This window comes from Gymnoscopelus microlampas, assembly GCF_963454915.1.
Source record: "Gymnoscopelus microlampas genome assembly, chromosome: 23".
NCBI lineage: Eukaryota > Metazoa > Chordata > Actinopteri > Myctophiformes > Myctophidae > Gymnoscopelus > Gymnoscopelus microlampas.
Window position 1 is genome coordinate 11,212,425 of NC_139960.1, and position 22,067 is coordinate 11,234,491.

Here is a 22,067-nt window from a genome sequence, read left to right on the forward strand (position 1 = left end):
GAAAGGCATACTCAGGAATGTGAAGTTTTGTTTAGCAGTACAGCTGTAGTAAGTTGATAGAAGCATTACTGAATGCTAAATAAAAACAAAGTTACAACAAATAATAATAGTTAGGGTCGAAATTTGCTGAAGGGGGTCCCTGGAGGAAAATAGGGGAGGGTCATGCCTTTCTAATTTTAGTACAAGGGAGGGTCAGCTAATTTTACTTTGAATCCAAGGGAGGGTCATGCAATTTTGAATTGAGAAAATAGTCCGTTTTTACACAGCTTTTTAGTACAGCAGAACAGTGGTCAATGACCCCTCTCTATTTCAAAGGATACAACGGATTCAAATCCAGTAACACCTTGGTCTATTTAGAATCAATGACGGCCGTTAACAAGCCATCAACACACAGCGAGTGTAAACGACCCAGTCAAATCTATTCATCGTCTTAACGATGGTGGTTGAACAATTAAGCAACACTTCAACAGGCGTAAGGCATATTGGAGAAATGCATTATCCCAATTTCCAACACAGAGATATCCTCTTTAAAGTGTGTTTTTGTTGCTCATAGAATTAACCAGGTAGGTTACAATGACCAATTTATAACTGGATATTCATAATCATTTGAAGTAATTCTGTGCATGTGATTAATTTGGATCTATATGGACAGTTGTGCAGATGCCAGCCAAAGTAAAACCAGAATCATCAGGTCATAATTGATAGCCTAATTTGTTACATGTAGGCCATGGGTTTTCAACTGATTATGAACCAGGGACCACCACCCTGACTGAGAATCAACCTGGGGACCACTGTTGTGTTGGGAGGGGGATATGGGTGTGGTGTGGGGGGAAAAGCTTGAAATTAAATAATGACTGTTAAGGCCTTAATTTAATTTGTTCATTCGAGGTGAATTAAATCAAGCCCTTAACAGTCATTATTTAACTGAGATATGCTAGTGGTCCAGAGCTCAGAAAAGATTGAGAACCACTGATCAATTCCTTTCCCATGGTTGCCCTTATTCTGTTCTCTTAACCTTCCATATTAAACTCATGTTAACTGATTCATTGCAACATGTATGAGCAAGCACATGCAACTGATATGGGCACATTTCCTACTAATGATGACTCAACCAGGTAAACCGCACTGAAATTCTACCTCCCATTTCTGTGGAAGTTCTTCACATCCGACTTCCAAGTAACTGATAACATTGATGCGTCATCATACATCATACTGTTTCTCAACTAGTGGTCGATAACATAAAATATAATACAAATCTTCACTTTCCTACATTACTAAATGCATGGTCAGGGACCACATGCAATACCTTCACGGACCACCAGTTGACCACGGACCACCAGTTGAAAACCCATGATGTAGGCAACAGTGTAGTCACTGTAGTTAATAATTAAAAGGGCAGAGTGACAAAAGTTGTAAACTACTGACTACCAAATACTCAACTTTCTTCATGTAAGTGAGAACACTGTCCATTCTGCTACCACTACAGACTACTACACTGCACTGTGCATTTAGCATGACTGATTACAGTAATGTTCTAATCAATGTGGAAAGCAAAACATCGGACATATTATCAGTTTTAAATCATGTTGTTGTATTTGATGGGGAGGGTTAGGGGTGTCAAGATAACACTAATTTCACGATACATTCATGATGTTAGGCATATGATATTGATATGATACATTATTAATGTTCTTTTCTCATGTATCATCAACATTGGCCATCATCTTCAGTTTAAAATAACAATTATAAAGCAATTTAAAACACAATCACAAAGTGCTTATAATATAAAAAATATAAAAAATATAATATAAAGATCTACAAGCTCATAGCGCGGCACTCGGTGCCGCGCTATGAGCTTGTATATCTGCTATTTTTGAATAGCCAAAGATATCTAAAATGACAGAGATGCGTTCCCGGTCTTAAAGGGTTAAGACAATTGTGGCACTACTGCACATCATTACTGTCAGGTGGAGACATGTCCAACAGCGTTCATTTTCACCAAACGAAAAAATGAAAATCAAAAAGACAAACCTGTTCTAATGGATCGACGCGTCTACTTTAGTCACAAACTCTCATGCTTTTCATTGACTTTCAACCTGGCATCCCTATTTTGGCAAACACGAGTGTTATGGGTCGTATCATTGGGTCTTATCATGCGAGTGTGTGTGTTTGTGTGTGTGTGTGTGTGTGTGTGTGTGTGTGTGTGTGTGTGTGAGTGGGTACGGGCGCGTGCACGTGCACGTTTGGTAGAGGTCAAGCTGTGAGTGCTCACTGTTACTGGATGTTGTCATTAATGTGCGTGTATAATTTGCACACACGAACCGCATGCAAATCATTGCATGCGGGTGTAACCTAAAAGAGTGTAGTCAGGTCACTATTCATGCATTTATCCGAGTGTGTGTGCGCGTGTGCGCGTGTGCGTGTGTGTGTGTGTGTATACATACAGTGCATGATGTGTGTGTGAACAAAGTATTTATATATATACATGAGCTGACGTCAGTCTGGCCAGGCGCTGTGCCAAGCGGGTGAGAGTTGACACGTCAACTCAGTCGTCAAAACACACTTCTCCCTCCTCACATGATGTGACTGCTGCATACCTCGCTATAAGGCCGTCGAATAGGCGATCTGCAAGCTCACAGTGCGTCGCACTGTGAGCTTGCAGATCGCCTGTTTCCGCCGCACGACACACCCGCGCACAACAAAGGATAAATCAGGGCTTAACTTTCCACTCGCCTCAATGTCAGGCATCTTCATGAGTGTACCGTGTGTGTGTGTGTGTGTGTGTGTGTGTGTGTGTGTGTGTGTGTGTGTGTGTGTGTGTGTGTGTGTGTGTGTGTGTGAGAAAAGGCTCCAGTACATCCGGCCCACCCACATGTCCCCTTTTGGTCCGCTCTAGTCAAGACAGGAGTTATGTACTGAATGTGAACAACAGGCTAACAGTCGGTTTGGTGGAGAGCCACCTTTAGGCATTAGTTGTTGCAAAATGCTGTACCGGTGCGGCCGTGTCATGCTAGCATTAGCATTCATGTCTCACCTTGCAGCCCTCGCAGGCGTGGACCCCGTAGTGGAACCCAGAGGCCTTGTCTGAACACACCTTGCACTCCAGGCTCAGGGGGCTCTTCAGGGTCTCCTCAGGGGGGCCTGGGGTGGGACCCCCGCCGTTGACCCCTGGCGAGGGACTGGAGGCCGGGGTCAATGGATCTACAGCGGGTGGAGGACAGAACATGATTAGGATGAACCCCTAAAAACCAGACCTTTGGCTGAGGGACGTGATGTTATGTTTTACCAGGGGTCAGGGGTCACCGGGGGGGGGGGGGGGGGGGGGGGTTATGCCCACCACTTATCTTAACTCATTCAAAGGCCCAGACTGCCAAAGACGATTTGTTTTCAGTGTTTTCATTGTTCTCTAACTATTTTCATCCTCCAGTCACACAGATTCACTTCCTGCGTATTTGGGGAAACGGCAAATCTGGGGAAAAATTGGGCAAATCTTTTTTTCTCCCTGCATTTATGAGACATGCTATTTTCAACAGCCTATAACAAGCGAACGGGAGGTCGCGTTGGCATTCTTTTTTTACATTTATTTTTCTCTGCACAACGAACAGTGATCCCCTTTGTGTTTACCAACCGTCTGACAAGCGATCATAATGTATAAGGGAAAGACGTGCATTTTTGACAAAAGATGCTGTTTTCAGCGTGCCTGCGACAAGGAAAGTTACCTCACGGGTGAAAATGTTTTCCTCTGGCGATCGGCCATGGATACCGTTTGTGTCCACACACGATCCGACAATGGATCATAACAGATCTACATTTTCTGTGACCAGTTGAAAAGGTTATAAAACATGAAAATCGCTCGCAGAGGGTGAGTTTATTAATGTATATACTCTGGCAGTGAAAGACTTAACTCATATACTGCCTAGAACGACTAAAACGACTTTTGTCCATAAGCCATGCCTGCCAAGAACGACTAAAACGACTTTTTAAAAAATTAAAAAAATTAAAAATATTATTATTATTATTATTTTTTTTTTTTGATTTTTTTTTTTTTTTTTGACCCAAAGACCAAGGAGATATGATTTGTCGAAGATATAGACTCCCATCCACTTCCTTGTTAACTTAAAACTTAAAAAATCTGTATCTCGGCTCCTGAGTACTTTTTTTTTTCAATGAAAAATATGGCAGTGTTCAAACGCGGCCAGAAATAATTCTGGCAGTGAATGAGTAACAGTCTGACAAGACTTCCTGATGCCATATAATGCTGCCTTGAAAAGTCATAACCCTTGACTTTGGGGTTTTTATTTTTATTTATTAATTTTTGGTTGTTTTTAAATGTGCTCTATAAATAAAATGGACTTGACTTGACTAGACATATTGGAAGCTACGTTGGAAAACAAAAGTCCTCATTCCTTACTCTGTACTTATACTTATACTTATAATATATTGTGCATCTGCTGAACACATTTTGTTAATTGCTTTTTTTTTGTCCGTAATTAGTTTTGTCCGAGGTACGGCAGGTGTCACACTGACTCTGACTCCTCACTCCTTTTGGCCCGGCCCGACAAGATGCTCTTAGGAGGAGGAATTTGTGTTCGGGCCTGGCGTTCTTCCCTGTGCCCCAGTTCACCGGAGCGAGTTGCATAACCAACTCATACAGACGGGAGGAATTTGGGTCGATGGTGTCTTTCTAAAATTACAGGAGGCGACTGGCGTTTTGGAGTGTTGTGCTGGGGGGAATGCACAGAGGCTAGTTAGAGGGGCATGCAACTACGGCTGGGCAATTAACCGGAAACATTATCGAAACCCACCTTTAGAACCAATAACCGACTTAATCTTGCTCATGTAGGTTAATCCATTATTAAGACCTGGGACGCATCTGTGTCATTTTTAGATGTTCTTTGGGCTATTCAAAAATAGCAGATATACAAGCTCATAGCGCGGCACCGAGTGCCGCGCTATGAGCTTGTAGATCTGCTATTTTTGAAAAATCGTGAACATTTGTGCAAATCTTTGAATATATATATATATTTTTAAGTGATTTTTTTTAAACTCAAATCTTTGCTTCTGGGGGGGGGGGGGGGGGGGTCCCTGGGGGTCCTTGACAGTTTGAAAAACCACTGATATTATAGCAACATACGTTTTATCTCAGGATCTTTCTTAGGATTTAGAAGACATTTGTAGAATCCCTAGAAGCTAAGATTTGAGTTAACAATGTTTGCTTTAAAAAAAAATCATGATTTTTCAAAAAAATAGCAGATCTACAAGCTCGTAGCGCTGCACTCGGTGCCGCGCTACGAGCTTGTAGATCTATCTAATAGCCAAAGAAATCTAAAAATGACACATATGCGTCCCCAGGTCTTAAAAATAATCGAATAATCGAGAAGTTCTGTTTTCTTTCTGTTTTCTTTCTCACAACGGCTCACAACGTGAACGCACGCACGTCTCAGACTCAGACATGAGCTTGTTGCAACAACAAAAACAAAAGACCAAAAATACATGAGACAACAGAAAAGGCAATTTCTTTTGTTTTAACAAAAACATATAATTTAATAGCATTTATTATTATGAACTCTGGGAATAGAAATGTGAGTGTTTTAATTTGTGCAATACTTATGGCTTGGCCCGGACGGCTAGGGTAGCGGTCCGGCCACCTAGCCTGACGGCGCGTTGCGGGTTCGAATCCCGATCCCTTTTCTGCGTGTCACTCCCCATCTCTCTCGCCCCATTTCCTGTCAGACTATACTGTATACTATCTAATAAAGGCCCCAAAAATATCTTTAAAAAAAGACATACTTATGGCGTTGCCTTTGCTGTTATACAGAATAATAAAGAATTAGAGCTCTTGTAGTAAATTCTGTAGGACGTGGTCGCTCAACGTGTATCGTGATACGTATTTCGCATCGTGAGCAGTGGTCTAAAGTAACTAAGTACTCACGTACTGTACTTAAGTACAATTTTGAGGTATTTCTACTTTACTGGAGTATTTCCAATTTTCTGTACTTCTACTCCACTACATCTCAGAGACAAATATTGTGCTTTTACTCCACTACAATTATTTGAACACTTTAGTTACTTTGTACATTTTGATTATTACTACAAAACATACATTAACCACTTCAGCCCTATATACGTTTTGGCCATTTGAAAATAGCCGATCTACAAGCATTGTGAGCTTGTAGATCAGCTATTTTACAAAGATTTTTATACATTTGAAAACTTGTGAAATGGGACATTCTGCACAACGAGTACTTTTACTTTTGGTACTTTAGCTACATTTTGATACCAATAACTTTGTACTTTTACTCAAGTACATTTTTAATTTAATTCCGACTTTTTTACTTGTAAGGGCGCGCTCTCACCAAAAGTTGGCTGGCCGCTGTTAAACGCAGGTTGTGCGCGGCCACAGTTTTTTGCAGCCAGCTGATTCTAAAAAAACGCTGTGACGCACCTGTCACTCACATTCAAGACCGTCCCCGTAGCCCGCACCGCCACTAGACACTAGCCACTAGACAAAAAAAAGTCTTTGCACTTTCACACTCGGGGTTCGTACATCTACATACACATTCAGATTTAAAATATAAAGTACTTACCCCATTTCCACGGATGTTACAGTCATGTACGGGCCCTCATAAGTATCCGTATCTTCCGTATTGTTCAATAAAAAGCATTTTAATCCAATCAGTGGTCATTTTCTCCGTATGCTTTCAACTGCGCGACCCTAGCGGTTGAGAGGTGTATTGCACTGTTGGTACATTATAACTCTATGGGAAAATGATCACCAATCGGATTAAAATGCTTTTTATTGAACAATACAGAAGATACGGGTACTTCTGAGGGCCCGTACATGATTGTAAAATCCGTGGCCATGGGGTAAGCACTTTATATTTTAAATCTGAATGTGTATGTAGATGTACGAACCCCATGTGCACAAATCATAAAGTACTGGGTGAGATGCAACCGCTACAACCAGTTGGTCCACTGAGAGCACCATGTTGCTTCCTGAGTCTTGGGACGGTCCGCCTTCGACTCACCCGATTGGACAGAGGGGGAAAATCGGCTCCTGCCTCCAGCAGTTTTATGCTTCTTCGTGCAGAGCGGATAAACGCAAGGTCTGCGCGACAAGCGGAAAAATCTGCTCTTGCGTGAATCCACGCATTTGCATTGACAAAGCATTGGCAGATTCTGCCCCAGAGGTAAAATAAAAGTGCGGTGGGAGCGCGCCCTAACAGAGTATTTCTACATTCCAGTATTGATACTTTTACTTAAGTAAAATATCTGAGTACTTTTTCCACCACTGCCTATACGACTCACCCAGGCTGAGGGAGCCCTCGGACCCGGAGCCGGCGCTCTGGTAGTCGGGGTCGGGGAACATGAAGGGTCCCATCACCAGCGTCTCGTCCCCTATGGAGCACGATATGTCGTCCAGGTCCTCCATCAGGTCTCCGCAGAGCGGGCTGTCCAGCAGGCTGGGATCCCCCAGAGGGGTCGGAGGGGTGTAGGGGACGCAGTCCCCCACCCCGGGCACGTCTACCATGTTGGGGGACCTCCGGGGGGGTTGGGGCCAGGACGGGGGGCCGGCAGGGACGCCCCCTCCTCGCTCATCAGACTGGGGTGTGGTAGAAGGGATTAAGGAGGATGCCGGGGAATGGAGAAGACAGGAGGATGGAGAGAAAAGGGGGGACAGTTGTGGTCAAGTAAAAAATGCATTAAAAAAACCCATCAGAATACACTATACCAGTGTTGATTTAGTCGACTAAAACTATAGGACAAAAAATGCTCGTCGACTACCTTTTTTCACTAACGAAAACTAAATAAAAACTAAGCTATGATGACTAAAACTGAGACTAAATATATTGACAATTTCATCAACAAATAAAAACTAGACTAAAATGTTAGTGAGGGACTAGAGGAGAAGAGATCCAGTAGAACTAAAAGACAAGTCATTTCATGTTTGTTTGTGCTCAGGTGTTGCGCTCTGAAAATAGCAGATCTACAAGCTCTAAAATCAGCCATTACGACGCCGTCAAGGCACTGCCGAAATACATGTTAGTTTGTCTAAACTTTAAGACATCTATATAATCTTATGATATTTAGTCGACTAAAACTACACAAACAAAAACAAAACAAAAAGTGGAGTTCGGAGGTTTTGTTAATCATTGATATTAAAGAACAGCTGAATGGACCTCCAAGCTCACAATGAGGTTGGAGGTCAAAAGGGGGTGGAGCCTGGAGTCAGCAAAACCAGCTAACTCCACCCCCCTTTGGTGGAGTTAGCTGGTTTAGCAGAACGTTTGAGGATCCAATGGAATTAGCTGCTTTTGTCAGAAGCACTTTTTAATACTTTCCATTAGTTCAATATTTTTTTTACCAACACACAGACGTAAAGGGTGTTCAATAGCACTGATCTATGGGGAAAAAAGCAAAAGCGAAAAAATGGAGTTGGCTGGTTCCTGCAGCAACGATATCTGCTATTTTTTAATAGCCAAAGTATAAGATAATGGTTAAAGTGGTTCAAATCGAAAATGACAGATGCGTCTTTTTTTTTTTTTTTTTATAATTTTTGTCCCACGATTTTGTAACCCACATTTTTTCACCCGGTGCCAATTGCCTATGTAATCCTGGGCACTACCTACCCTCTGCCAACCTAGGGAGAGCCCAAGCTGAAGCTCATGCCTCCTTCAATGCATGAGGAGCAAGCAGGCCGCTTCTTATCACCCGACAGGGGGGAGTTTCCCTGGTTGGACATAGCGCGTGGAAGGAACACGTTATTCCAACCAGTTCCCTTCTCCTCCATCAGGCGCCCCGGCTGACCAGGGGGAGGCAGTATAGTGACCAGGATTACTACATGTTTTTGTGAGGGTATTAACTACCCTAGGAGACACGGGGAGAACATGCAAACTCCACACAGAGTAGGCCCTTTCGGACAGATGCGTCTTAAACACTATATACTTTTTTGCATGAAAATTGTGAAATAGCGAAAATAGCCAATCAGATCTGTTATTTTCAGCGAATCTTCACCGATATTAATCTATTTTGACATGCCCAGAATAGAGAAGGTGACAGGAATTACCTACCATGTGATGTAACTGATTTAACCCTTTAAGACTAGAGTTGCACCGATACCGATACCGTATCGGTATCGGCTACCGATATGACTTATTTCACGTATCGGATATTGTACTTATTGTACTTTAAAATATTCAGTAATAAATGTCTTTAATTGAAAGGTAATGCATTTTTTTTGTATTTAAAGTTTCACTCGGATATCGGCATATATATCGGATATCGAAAAATATCCTAATTGATATATCGGATCGGATCGGAATTGAAAAAACCTGTATCGGTGCATCTCTATTTAAGACCGGGAACACATCTCTGTCATTTTAGATTTCTTTGGCTATTCAAAAATAGCAGATTTACAAGCTCGTAGCCGCGCTACGAAATCTTTGAATATATATATTTTTTAAACATTTTTTACTCAAATCTTTGCTTCTGGGGGTCCCTGTAACAATATACTTTCAGATGGGGGTCCGCGGCCAAATACATATAATTTTGGGGGTCCTTGACATGACATTTGTAGAATCGTATCTCAGGTCTTAAGTTAAACTAGAGAGAAAAAAAGAGAGAAAATGATCTGGGGGGTCCATGGAGAGAGAGAGAGAGAGAGAGAGAGAGAGAGAGAGAGAGAGAGAGAGAGAGAGAGAGAGAGAGAGAGAGAGAGAGACCTATATGTTTGCACAGCTGCCTACATCTGGAAGCTGTAGTGTAGATAACATGGACAATTCTGCTTTTGCTCTTGACTGAACACACCGCCTATGGTCCTACACATCAGCAGCATGCATTAGACCCTTACAGAAATGCCTCAGAGCATGGTTCTCAAACTTTATCATGTCAAGGACCCCCAAAATGAAATGTATTTGGCTGCGAATACAAAATTTCGAGTGCCGCGCTATGAGCTTGTAGATCTGATATTTTTGAAAAATCTAGACGTTTTTTTTAATTATTTTTTTTCAAAAAACTGTTAGGATTAAAAAACATTTTTAAGAATTGACTCAGGTCTTAATGGATTAATAAAAAGTTGCACGGGCAGATATCTAACTATATAAATGCCGAGCAACTTCCGCACCCTCGGTGGTGACACCCCACAGCTCTGTTATCGAATAAACAACGCACCGCCAGACCACATGTCGCCTACTGACTCGCCACGCCGGCCGCGCTGAATTTACGCCTCGCGTAGGGGACATCTCACTGCTCACTACACCGTTTCCACCGCGCAACATAATTAATTCTACTCACCAAATGTCGGACAAAACGGAAGGGGAGCCAGCTTCGTACCGTTTACCGTGCGCACCACCTCATCACCACAACAGCAGCCAGCCGCTGCGGGTTTTTTTTCCTTTTTTTCCACACTTTTTTTTTGGTCACCATTTTCTCCAGGCACCATTTCTGGTGTAACGTCGGGTGTTTCTTTTCACCAGCCAATCACCTTTCACGTTGCCACGTCCGTTGCCACGTCGCGCTGACGTACGCTAAACAAGCGCTGCCGTGCGCACAATGCAAACGAGCCCAAAGGCGCGCAAAAATAAGCCGACCATTGCTTAGACACAAAGTCAGACCTGGCAACGCAGCCTACGCCAATCATGTGTGAGAGATCTACAAGCTATGGGCCAGAGACGCCACCGTATCTTAGCAACAACTACAGCGCTCACTCTCATTGGTCGTGTCACGCTAACAGCAGTCTCCAGACAATGGCATCGCAGACAGCTTGCTGTTACTGCTGTAGCCATCACAGGCAGTTGCAGCACGACGGACAGGGCGCTGTGATAGCTGCCATGTCGCTAACGCTAACCTGGTTGTCATGCCTGCAGCGGCTGTGCAATCACTTTGTCAACAATGCACGTTCGTGTGGTGAATGTCTATATTGCTGCTCAGTTCGTCCATTGTAGATGGTGTATGTTTGTGTGTGTCTTCTGGAGAACTATGTAGCTCCACAGCAACTACAGTAACTAACGTAATGGCAGGACCGCCCCGTGCAACGCATGTTAGCCTGCATTATGCTCATGTAGTAATTTCACATAATTTCGCTCCGATTAGAGCAGTGTTTATCAACCCTTTCACGCCGCCCCCCCCCCCCCCCCCCCCCAAATACACGTACTTGATCTGGGACCCCCCCATTCTGTTTGACTCCGTTCCACAAGTAAATATTGTGAAAATAGCAGATCTACAAGCTCGAAACGCCTCACCTTGACAGGCTTTGTAAGCTTGGAGATCGGCTATTTTCTACATGATTGCCTCTTTCTTACATTCTTTGCCAATGTGGCCCATGTTTTCATAGCATAGTTTATTGACTACTTCTGTTGCAGAAATGGCCATTTCCTTTACTTTCGGTTTTTTATTGTCTCCGCCAGGCCGAAAGGCATGGCGCAAGACTATGTTTCACCCCCTGTCCGTCCGTCTGTGATAGCTCATCTCTCACATCGTTGACTTGATCGCAGCAAAAGAACAGCCCGATGTGGAGAGTCAGTGAGAGCTGGATAAACGACGTAAAATGTGTCAAAAGGAGTCTGTACGGCTGTCGATAAATGAACACATGACGTCGGTGGGAGAGGAGATATTGTGTCTTTTGGACAAACAGCAGCGTGGTGCTGATGTTTGTTGTGTGAAGCAGCTTAATGTCAGAGTGTTTGTGTTGGAGCGCCTCAGTGCGGCTGCAGAGTTCATGTGCAACCTGTTCCAGAGAGACACAGAGACACTAGAAACTCTGCTGGGGAAAAAAAAAACTGCTGGGCATTGACTTTCCTATGGACATTGATCTACACACTGCAGGTATATCTGCTACACACACAACATCAAACTACACACTGCAGGTATGATGCAGCGTTTGCATTACAGCCAGCATGCCAGCGTAGTTCCCATATGGTTTCAAGGTGGGCTAAACCATATGGACCCCATTTCAGCAATGTCAGCGGCATCCACTTCAGTCCCAACTGCGATGCCCATGCAGGCTATAAGTAGCTTCTACCTGGCCCTTAGGTGGGCCCCAACTAGCCATGTTTATGTGGGACCAAGGCGGCTCCTAACTGGGTTTGCCCATGCAGGCTTTAACTGGGTTCTACCTGGGCCCTAGGTGTACCCTAACCAACCACAGTGCAGTGCCCATCGCTCCAATTGTTGTGACGTCAGGGCTCTCAATACTGCACATTGGTGGAGGAGGAGGGGCCGCAGGGCGACCGCACACATCGCTGAACCAATGGTAGCCCACGGATGTTTCCTCTGTGGATTTACAATCTGCCCCTCTATGCCACATATCATCCGCACTACAGGGTCTTCACTGACCGAGCCACGGCCCCACTGACCCTCATGACGCTACGCCACTTAAACGTGCGGCAGCATGCGCTGGGTTGCCAGGTTTGCACAGCCTGCGCCAGAAACAAGCAACCACCTTCATGAAAAAAAAAAAAACACCGAAATGGTCCGCAATGTTCCAGGGGTGTCCCCGCGCGTCCCAACACTCCACAGGGGGTCAGTGGACCATCAGGGGGTCCGCGGACCCCCTGTGGACCCCCTGAAACATAACAAATATTATTTCTTCAAATTTTTTCCTTTTTCAAAAAAACTTTTCCACAGTTTCACTCCGGCGATTTGGGTCCCCCAATATACACAAGGCCACGCTGGGCCCCGTGCGCGGCTGGGGTTGAGGGGGGCGTAGCCCCCCGAAACTCTAGTTACAAATAACTGAAATATACAAAGAAATTATTGACATATTTAACAATTACATTAGAAATAGCTGATCTACAAGCTTACAACGCGTCACAAAGTGTAATTTTTTACATAATTTTTTTTGTACACACTGTCAGAGTGTGTTAGATCAACCCTGGGGATGTTCATGTTGCTGTGTGTACTTTGCCTTACGTGCTCTCGTAAAAATACAAATAAAAACAATAAAAAAAGATTAGGATGGACCGTTGAGGAAGGAAAAGGGCTGTGTTACTATGTTCAGACACTCTCCCCGGACATTGTCTTGTAAATCTCAGTGGAACCATAAACCCACACAGACAGTTTTATCTGTGGCCAACAGGAGGACAGGAAGCCATGAGGGAGCGACTGAGGACAACAGACCAAGGGTCCAGCATTGGCCTTTGAAATTGAGTCTATATAGGAAGTGAGTTCAAGTGGCAGTTCATATGAATGACCTGTCTGTTTTACCCCTGCTGGTGTCTCCACTCAAGTGGGTGGGTTTTTGACGAACTTTAGACTTGATTTTCTTACCTTAATAAACATTGTCATAAACACTATATGCTTCCAGTCGCTAGTTTAAAGTCTTCTTTCAATCATCATGATATGCGTTTTGGTAAATTATGGTCCCCTTTATTTTAAAATTGACGATAAAGGTAGGGTATGCTCTAGGAGGGGCGGGATGATTTGATTGACAAGCTACACAACCAATAGCATTCATTCCCCGCCCTTGATTGACAAGCTACCCAACCAATAGTGGTCTGGGTGGTTGCATTGCGCAGGATGTGACGCGATATAGAAAGATGGCGGATTTGAAATTCCTGAACAATCGGCTTCATTTACGGTCTGTAGAACCCAATGGCGTTGCTTTGTCCATTCTTTTTTACAAACAAACCCAACTCTATGCACACTAGCATTCAAAATGTGTAATCACCCTGAAATGTTAATAATCCTACTACCCTACAATAAAACTATAAACTATGAAATGAGGAAACCTCTAGGCCTGTCACAACCATTTCATAATCGTCTATTCGCAATTATTTGAGATAATCGCAATTATTTTTGCATAATCGTTTTTCACACATTTTCAAATATTAAATAAAGCAGAAATGATCTACAAGCTTACAACGCATCACTTTGTGCTATAGCTGATCTACTAGCTGTAACTGATCTGCAAGCTTGTGATGATCAGCAGTGGTGGAAAGTAACTAAGTACATTTACTTAAGTACTGTACTTAAGTACAATTTTGAGGTATTTGTACTTTACTTGAGTATTTCCAATTTCCAATTATTGTACTTTTACTCCACTACATTTACTTGAAAACTTTAGTTACTAGTTACTTTTCAGATATAAATTATTATATTATGAAACATACATTAACCACTTTAGCCCTATTTCATACATATAGTAGGCTATTTGAAAATAGCCGATCTACAAGCTCACAACGCGTCGCATCGCGACGCGTTGTGAGCTTGTAGATCTGCTATTTTCAAATATCTAGTACTTTTACTTTTGGTACTTCAAGTACATTTTGATGCCAATACTTGTGTACTTTTACTCAAGTAAATGTTTGATTCTGAACTTGTACTTGTAACAGAGTATTTTTATATTGCAGTATTGGTACTTTTACTTAAGTAAAGAATTTTAGTACTTTTTCCACCACTGATGACCAGTGGCATGATAAGGGAGCGAGGAATCCTGTTGGCACCAGCCCACAGAACCCATCATGATAGAGCATTGGTTTCTCAAAGTGGGGCCCGGGGACCCCCAGGGGTCCTTGAGGGAGTTCCAGTTTTTAGGTAGGCTATGAATTGGGGCTTTATTGTGAGGTATTGTGAGGACTTCTGTCTTTATTGTTGCTGACACCAAGTTCTACACAGTGAGGAACTAAGTAATGTCAGCAAAAACATTAAGTGGAAGTACAGGAGTACACTGTCTGGCAGGGAGGTCTTATATCATGGGCCTTTATATCAGGGGTCTTCAACAGGGGGTCCGGGACCCCTAGGGGGTCCTCAGAGTTACTACAGGGGGTCCGGCAAATATTTGTGTCATAGGATTTTTTTTTTACATTAACCACTTGAACCCTAGCATCCCTTTTCTGAGAAGAACTTTTAGCCAAAAATAGCAGATCTACAAGCTCACAACGCCTCGCGCTGCGAGGCGTTGTGAGCTTGTAGATCTGTTATTTTTGGCTAAGAGGTATAGGTGTAGAGGAAAAAAAGAGCAGACCTAATTTAAAAAAAAAAAAAGTTATATAGAGGGGGGTCCCTGCTTCATCTCTCTCTCTCAGCTAGGGGGTCCCCGGCCTGAACACGTTGAAGACCCCTGCTCTATATATAGTAGCACTTGGAAATGGAAAAGAGAGAATTAGAGCAGAACATGTGGGGACGAAAAGGGAAGCAAATAGATTCTAAATGGAAATGTCCCACTGCCAGCACTGGAGCTTTTTATGACAAAAACAGGTGTAGGCAAGGAACACAGTCAAATCCTTAGTGTTAACTTCACCCTTTAACAGCGGGAAAGCATTGGTGTCATGTTTTGATTCCTTTGGGCTATTGAAAAATAGCAGATCTACAAGCTCTATGAGCTTGTAGATCTGCAATGTTTTGGGGAAAATCATGAAAATGTGTGCAAATCTTTGAATATATATATATATATATATATATATATGTGAACATTCATAACTCATAACAGTTTTCTGAAAAAAACTATGTTGCTAATCAGTGGTTCTCAAACCACTGAGGGACCCGCAAAAAGGACCCCCAAAATGATATGTATTTGCCACGGACCCCCACCCCATCTCAACATATTTTGTTCAAGGGACCCCCAGAAGCAAAGATTTGAGTAAAAAAAAGTAAAATGTATTCAAAGATTTGCACACATTTTCACTATTTCTTTTTCAAAAATAGCCAAAGTATAAACGAATGGTTAAAGTGGTCACACAGATGAGCTCATTTGAAACTAGCTACTGCGGCTTTTATGAGCCATCCATTTTAGCTGACCGTGTATTGTAAAAAAAAAACTGTACTTCCATGTGCCTTTTCTCTGCAAATCTTCTAAATAAAGCAGGGGTCTTCAACGTTTTCAGGCCAGGGACCCCCTAGCTGAGAGAGATATAACTATATAACTTTTTTTTCTGCTCTTTTTTCCTCTTTCCTCCTCTTTTATACCTCTTAACCAAAAATAGCAGATCTACAAGCTCACAACGCCTCGCACTGCGAGGCGTTGTGAGCTTGTAGATCTGCTATTTTTGGCTAAAAGTTCTTCTCAGAAAAGGGATGCTAGGGTTCAAGTGGTTAATGTAAAAAGAAAAATCCTATGACAGAAATATTTGGCGGACCCCCTGTAGTAACTCTGAGGACCCCCTAGGGGTCCCGGACCCCCTGTTGAAGACCCCTGATATAAAGTATTCAATCAATCCCGGTTTTAATGGGTTAAGCATTTCGTGTCTCTGATTGAGTTACAAATGGAACCAAATGGACCCTTATTAACACTCTGAATTCCACAGAGGAGCTCAGAAAGGAGAACAATGGGAGGTGCATTCAGGTCAAGTTCTGATGCTAGAAAATGTAATGGAGAGTTTTATTCTACCCCAGTGGTGGAAAAAGTACTCACATTTTGTACTTAAGTAAAAGTATCAATACTGCAAATGTAGATTTTACCTCTGGGGCAGAATCTGCCAATGCTTTGTCAATGCAAATGCGTGGATTCATGGAAAAAATCCGCAAGACCAGGAATCCACGCATTTGCATTGACAAAGCATTGGCAGATTCTGCCCCAGAGGTAAAATAAAAGTGCGGTGGGAGCGCACCCTTATAAGTAAAAGTCCGGAATTCAAAATGTACTTGAGTTAAGGGATAAAAGTATTGGTATCAAAATACTTAAGTACAAAAGTAAAAGTACTCATTATGCAGAATGTCCCATTTCACTTTCAAATGTATACAAATTTATAAAAAATATTTTGAAAATAGCAGATCTACAAGCTCACAAGCTTGTAGATCTGCTATTTTCAAATTTATACAGAGCTGAAGTGGTTAATGTATGTTTTGTAATAATAATCAAAATCCCCAAAGTAACTAGTGACTAAAGTTTTCAAATAATTGTAGTGGAGTAAAAGTACAATATTTGTCTCTGAGATGTAGTGGAGTAGAAGTAAAAGTACTGAAAATTGGAAATACACCAGTCAAGTAAAAATACCTCAAAATTGTACTTAAGTAGAGTACTTGAGTAAATGTACTCACTTTACACCACTGCTAAACATGCATTATAGCACCACCAGTGAAACCAGTGAACAAACTGGACATGAATAAATAAACAGTGAACTGGATCAAAGCTTCAAAACAACAAGAAGTCAAGTTAAAACAAAGCCTATTATAATAACAATAACTCATAAAAATGACAAATATTTAGACAAACATGGATCAATAAAACACTGTTAATTAAAACTGTGGAAAAGTGAGTTAAACCTGATGGTCAAATCCTCTCACATAATCACTGTTACATAACATTGTTTTGAAATAATTGTGTGTGTGTGTGTGTGTGTGTGTGTGTGTGTGTGTGTGTGTGTGTGTGTGTGTGTGTGTGTGTGTGTGTGTGTGTGTGTGTGTGCAGATACCAGCGGTGGAAAAAGTACTCAAATGTTTTACTTAAGTAAAAGTATCTAGAAGTACTAAGTAAGACAAGTAAAGTCCGGAATTCAAAATGTACTTGAGTAAAAGTACAAAAGTATTGGTATCAAAATGTACTTAAAGTACCAAAAGTTAAAGTACTAAAATGTTTGAAAATAGCAGATCTACAAGCTCACAAGGTGTCGCGATGCGACGCGCTGTGAGCTTGTAGATTGGCTATTTTCAAATATCCTATGTATGAAATAGGGCTGAAGTGGTTAATGTATGTTTTATAGTGTCATAATTTATATCTGAAAAGTAACTAGTAAAAAGGTTTTCAAATAATTGTAGTGGAGTAAAAGTACAATATTTGCCTCCGAGATGTAGTGGAGACAGTAGAAGTAAAAGTATAGACAATTGGAAATACTACTTGAGTAAAAGTAAATGTACTTAGTTACTTTACAATACTGGTAGATATTAGTAGGCTTACCTGCAATGATCTTCTGTCTAAACTCCTGTAGACTCAGATGTGAGTGTGTGTGTGTGTGTGTGTGTGTGTGTGTGTGTGTGTGTGTGTGTGTGTGTGTGTGTGTGTGTGTGTGCGTGTGCGTGTGCGTGTGTGTGTGTGTTGAGTGTTCTTCTTGTTATTGTTTCTAATGTAATATTAATAATATCATTCCCAGTAGACACACAGGGTCTCCTCACATAATATTCTATAAAGTACTTCAGCTCAGCCTCCCATTCTGTCAACACTGGACCGGACGGGATGGATACCATCCCATCACCCGGGAAGACCTGGTCGTGCTGTGATTGGCTGGTTGGTTGTCACGGGAGGAGACAGTCCACAGACCTGCCTTTTTCATGTCAAGGACCCCCACATTAAGATATACAGTGGTGGAAAAAAGAATAACATTGTTCTACTTAAGTAAAAGTATCAATACTGCAATGTAGAAATACTCTGTTACAGGTAAAAGTCCGGAATTAAAAATGTACTTGAGTAAAAGTACAAAAGTATTGGTATCAAAATATACTTAAAGTACAAAAGTAAAAGTACTCATTAGAATGTCCCATTTCACAAGTTTTCCAATGTATAAAATAGATAAAAAAATCTTTTGAAAATAGTAGATCTACAAGCTATCTCTGTTATCATTGCAGTTGTTTTCAACAAAGTAGCGTACTATTTAGTACGCATTGTGAGCTTGTAGATCAGCTATTTTCAAATGTCTGAAATGTATGTAGGGCTGAAGTGGTTAATGTATGTTTTATAATAATAATCAGAATCTTCAAAGTAACTAGTAACTAATAATTGTAGTGGAGTAAAAGTACAATATTTGCCTCTGAGATGTAGTGGGGTAGAAATAAAAGCACTGAAAATTTGAAATACTCCAGTAAAGTAAAGAAAAATACCTCAAATTTGTATTTAAGTACAGTACTTGAAATTGTACTCAGTAACTTTACAACGCTGCAACCAGCCACTAATAAACCAATCACAGCGTGGCCGTGCCTTCAGACCATGGGATTGAAAACTTGTCAAAATCTTTTCGGAAATGACGTCGAATCACACCTCCTGACACACCTTTGATTTCAACCAATCACCATGCTCACAGCTATGTGACGTCATGCCCCCCCCCTCATTCGCAAGCACTAGATCTGGATAATTAAACATTGAAACAAAAAGTACTCAAATGTTTTACTGAAGTAAAAGTGTCAATACTGCAATGTTAATTATAAGTAAAAGTCTGAAATTCAAATTTACTCGAGTAAAAGTACAAAAGTATTGGTATCAAATTGTACTTAAAGTACCAAAAGTAGACAGTAGGCTACTCATTGTGCAGAATATCCCATTTCACAAGTTTTCAATTATTATAAATGTATAGAAAATCTTTTGAAAATAGCAGATCTACAAGCTCACAATGTGTCCCATCGCGATGCATCCTGTCCTGCACAGGATTATGCTTTCAATTTGATGTGGCATTATTTTATCATCACATAACGATGTGCTGATGTGTCAAATTAAATGTTGTTCCAGCAGAACCTTCTCTTTGCTATGTACCTCTAAATCTAAATCTGGCTACACACCATGTGTCATGTGGCGCCCTCTACTGTCACCAGGGTTGTAATAGCATCTCTGTGGGCATAAACAGATGATTTTTTTTTAGAGAAATGGTTCTTAAACTTTTTCATGTCAAGGACCCCCCAAAATGATATGTATTTGGCCACGGACCCCCCATCTCAAAATATGTTGTTCCAGGGACCCCCCAGAAGCAAAGATTTGATTTACAAATGTTCGCTTTAAGAAAGTACATATTCAAAGATTTGCAGTTAACGTTCACGATTTTTCAAAAATAGCAGATCTACAGCGACGCGTTGTGAGCTTGTAGATCTGCTATTTTCAAATAGCTGATGTATATGTTAAAGTGCTCTTGTGGCCCATAGTCGCTTCTTTTGGGCTGGTTTTCCTAGACCTGGTTGCTTGTTTCTCTCACAGAATCGGCATCACTGGATCTGCCATTACTGTAAGTTCATATTGATCTGAATCACAATGAAAAGTCTTATTTTTTCCTTCAAAATTGCAAAGGAAAAGTACCATTATATTTTCACAACTTAAAGGTGGGGTAAGAGATTTACTTTGGTTAAAATAAGTGTTAAATAGCTCTATATTGTGATAGTACTCATTGCTATAGAGTGTTTGTTCAGTAAAATGAGTCTCCATGTCTCTCCAGCTCTTTATTAAACAGAAAATACATTTTCAGTGCTCTCTCCTGATTGGCTTAAATGTCGTCACCTACCTGAAAATGTACTATATTGTGTTTACTAAAGAGCTGGAGAGACCCCTGTGACCAAACAAACGCTCTGTAGCAATGATTACTATCACAATATAGTACATTTTAACAACCAAATAAAAATAACAAAAGAATATCACTTACCCTACCTTTAACCTTTTTAACAAAAAAAAACACTTACCCTACCTTTAACTGTTTTCTAATATAAATGTTACATTATCATTCAGATCTTACTGTTTTGCCAATTGTCAACCACTGATTTACAGTATAATGCAATATTTCCAAGTAACATTTCTGACAACTGAATGAAAAAAACAAAAACAACTCCACTCATGACTTGTTAGGGCAGTTTATTTTATTGCTATTGGTCTTTAATATAGTTCACAATTCACAACAACACATAATGAAAATATTGATGTGATCTCATTCAGATTCTTAAAGCTAACGCATCCCATCTTGCCATTAATATTCAGAAATGTGTTGAGTGGAAAATGAGCAGTAAATTGGTTGCAAACAAATGCGCTTGCGCGCGCGTGTGTGTGTGTGTGTGTGTGTGTGTGTGTGTGTGTGTGTGTGTGTGTGTGTGTGTGTGTGTGTGTGTGTGTGTGTGTGTGTGTGTGTGCGTGTGTGTGTGTGCGTGCGAGTCTGTGATACACTCACTCAATAGATGAAACACCTATTTTCAGCATTACTTTGCCAATCGTTTGATAAAACATCCATCTTCTTATCTCATCATTTATTCATGAGTTGAGTATTAAAATGTTTGGGTTCTTCACAAAGAGAGAAGAGACCTGCTATGCAGATGAAGAGAGGGGAGGGGGGGGGGGGGCGGTGTTTACCTGTTGATGGTCAACAATTAGAAGTACAAGTACCAACAATACCACATTGTAGATATACTCTGTAAAAGAGTTACACTCCAAAGTTATACTCGAGTAGAGTACTTGGGTACATGTACTGGTTGACTGCAGCGTGTGGGTACTGCAGTGTGATGAGTAGCTGTCCTCCAGGGAAGGCAGTAGGTTGTATAGTTAACTCCCGACGGGGTTCAAATAACAACCCTTAAACCACACAACCTACTACCTCACCCTGTACGAACACCATGAGGAGCTGTGGACGACCGCCAGTCTGAGGGAATGGTTGAATACTTTATTTGTTAACAGTACAGGTAGAAGTACAGCCAAAGCTCATGCTAAAAGGATAACACAAAAAGGCCGAAAAAAGAGTCGCGTGGTATAAATCAGGCTTAACTCGGGCGAGAAACTATGCGCTCTCTCCTTCTTTTTTTTTACTTTTCAGTACAGCATGTTATTAACCCTTTAAGACCTGAGGCCGATTCCACAAAATGTCTTCGTGTTTTTTGAAAATACGTATGTTGCTACATCAGTGGTGCTCAAACTTTTTCATGTCAAGGACCACCCAAAATGACATGTATTTGGCCGCGGACCCCCATCTCAAAACATGTCGTTCCAGGGACCGCCCCAGAAGCAAAGATTTGAGTTAAAAATTTTCGCTTAAAAAAATACATATATATAAAAAAATCACGATCTTTCAAAAATAGCAGATCTGCAAGCTCGTAGCGCGGCACTCGGTGCCGCGCTACGAGCTAGCAGATCTACTATTTTTGAATGCCAGAGAAATCTAAAATGACACAGATGCGTTCCCGGTCTTAATGGGTTAATAGATATTATTCTCTCAGCACAGGTTTTTTTTTTTGTTTTTTTTTTTTTGTTCTTTATTTACCCAGGGTAGTAGCTGAGCACAAGTGCTCATTTTCAGCAACGCCCTGCAGAACATGCATAATGTAATCTGTTCCCAAAATGTGCACACACACACACACACACACACACACACACACACACACACACACACACGTATTAAAGTATTGTGGTTATTTCAGACCTGGTGCTCTGCGACAGACTGGAAACGAGAGACAATTCATCTTCC

At 41.4% G+C, this 22,067-nt stretch overlaps 1 protein-coding gene across 1 annotated transcript in view; it reads right to left on the minus strand.

Annotated features, from left to right (window-relative positions):
• Nucleotides 1-17,944, minus strand: part of LOC311040262 (peroxisome proliferator-activated receptor alpha-like) — a 34,705-nt gene extending 16,761 nt beyond the window's left edge. The window contains exons 1-3 of the mRNA XM_084050437.1: nt 17,831-17,944; nt 7,309-7,603; nt 3,035-3,201 (exon numbers count right to left, since the gene is read on the minus strand). Of these exons, the coding sequence (XP_083906563.1) occupies nt 3,035-3,201; nt 7,309-7,531 (390 nt within the window). The 5' untranslated portion in view covers nt 7,532-7,603; nt 17,831-17,944. The remainder of the gene's footprint in view (nt 1-3,034; nt 3,202-7,308; nt 7,604-17,830) is intronic.
• Nucleotides 17,945-22,067: the final 4,123 nt, after the last annotated feature.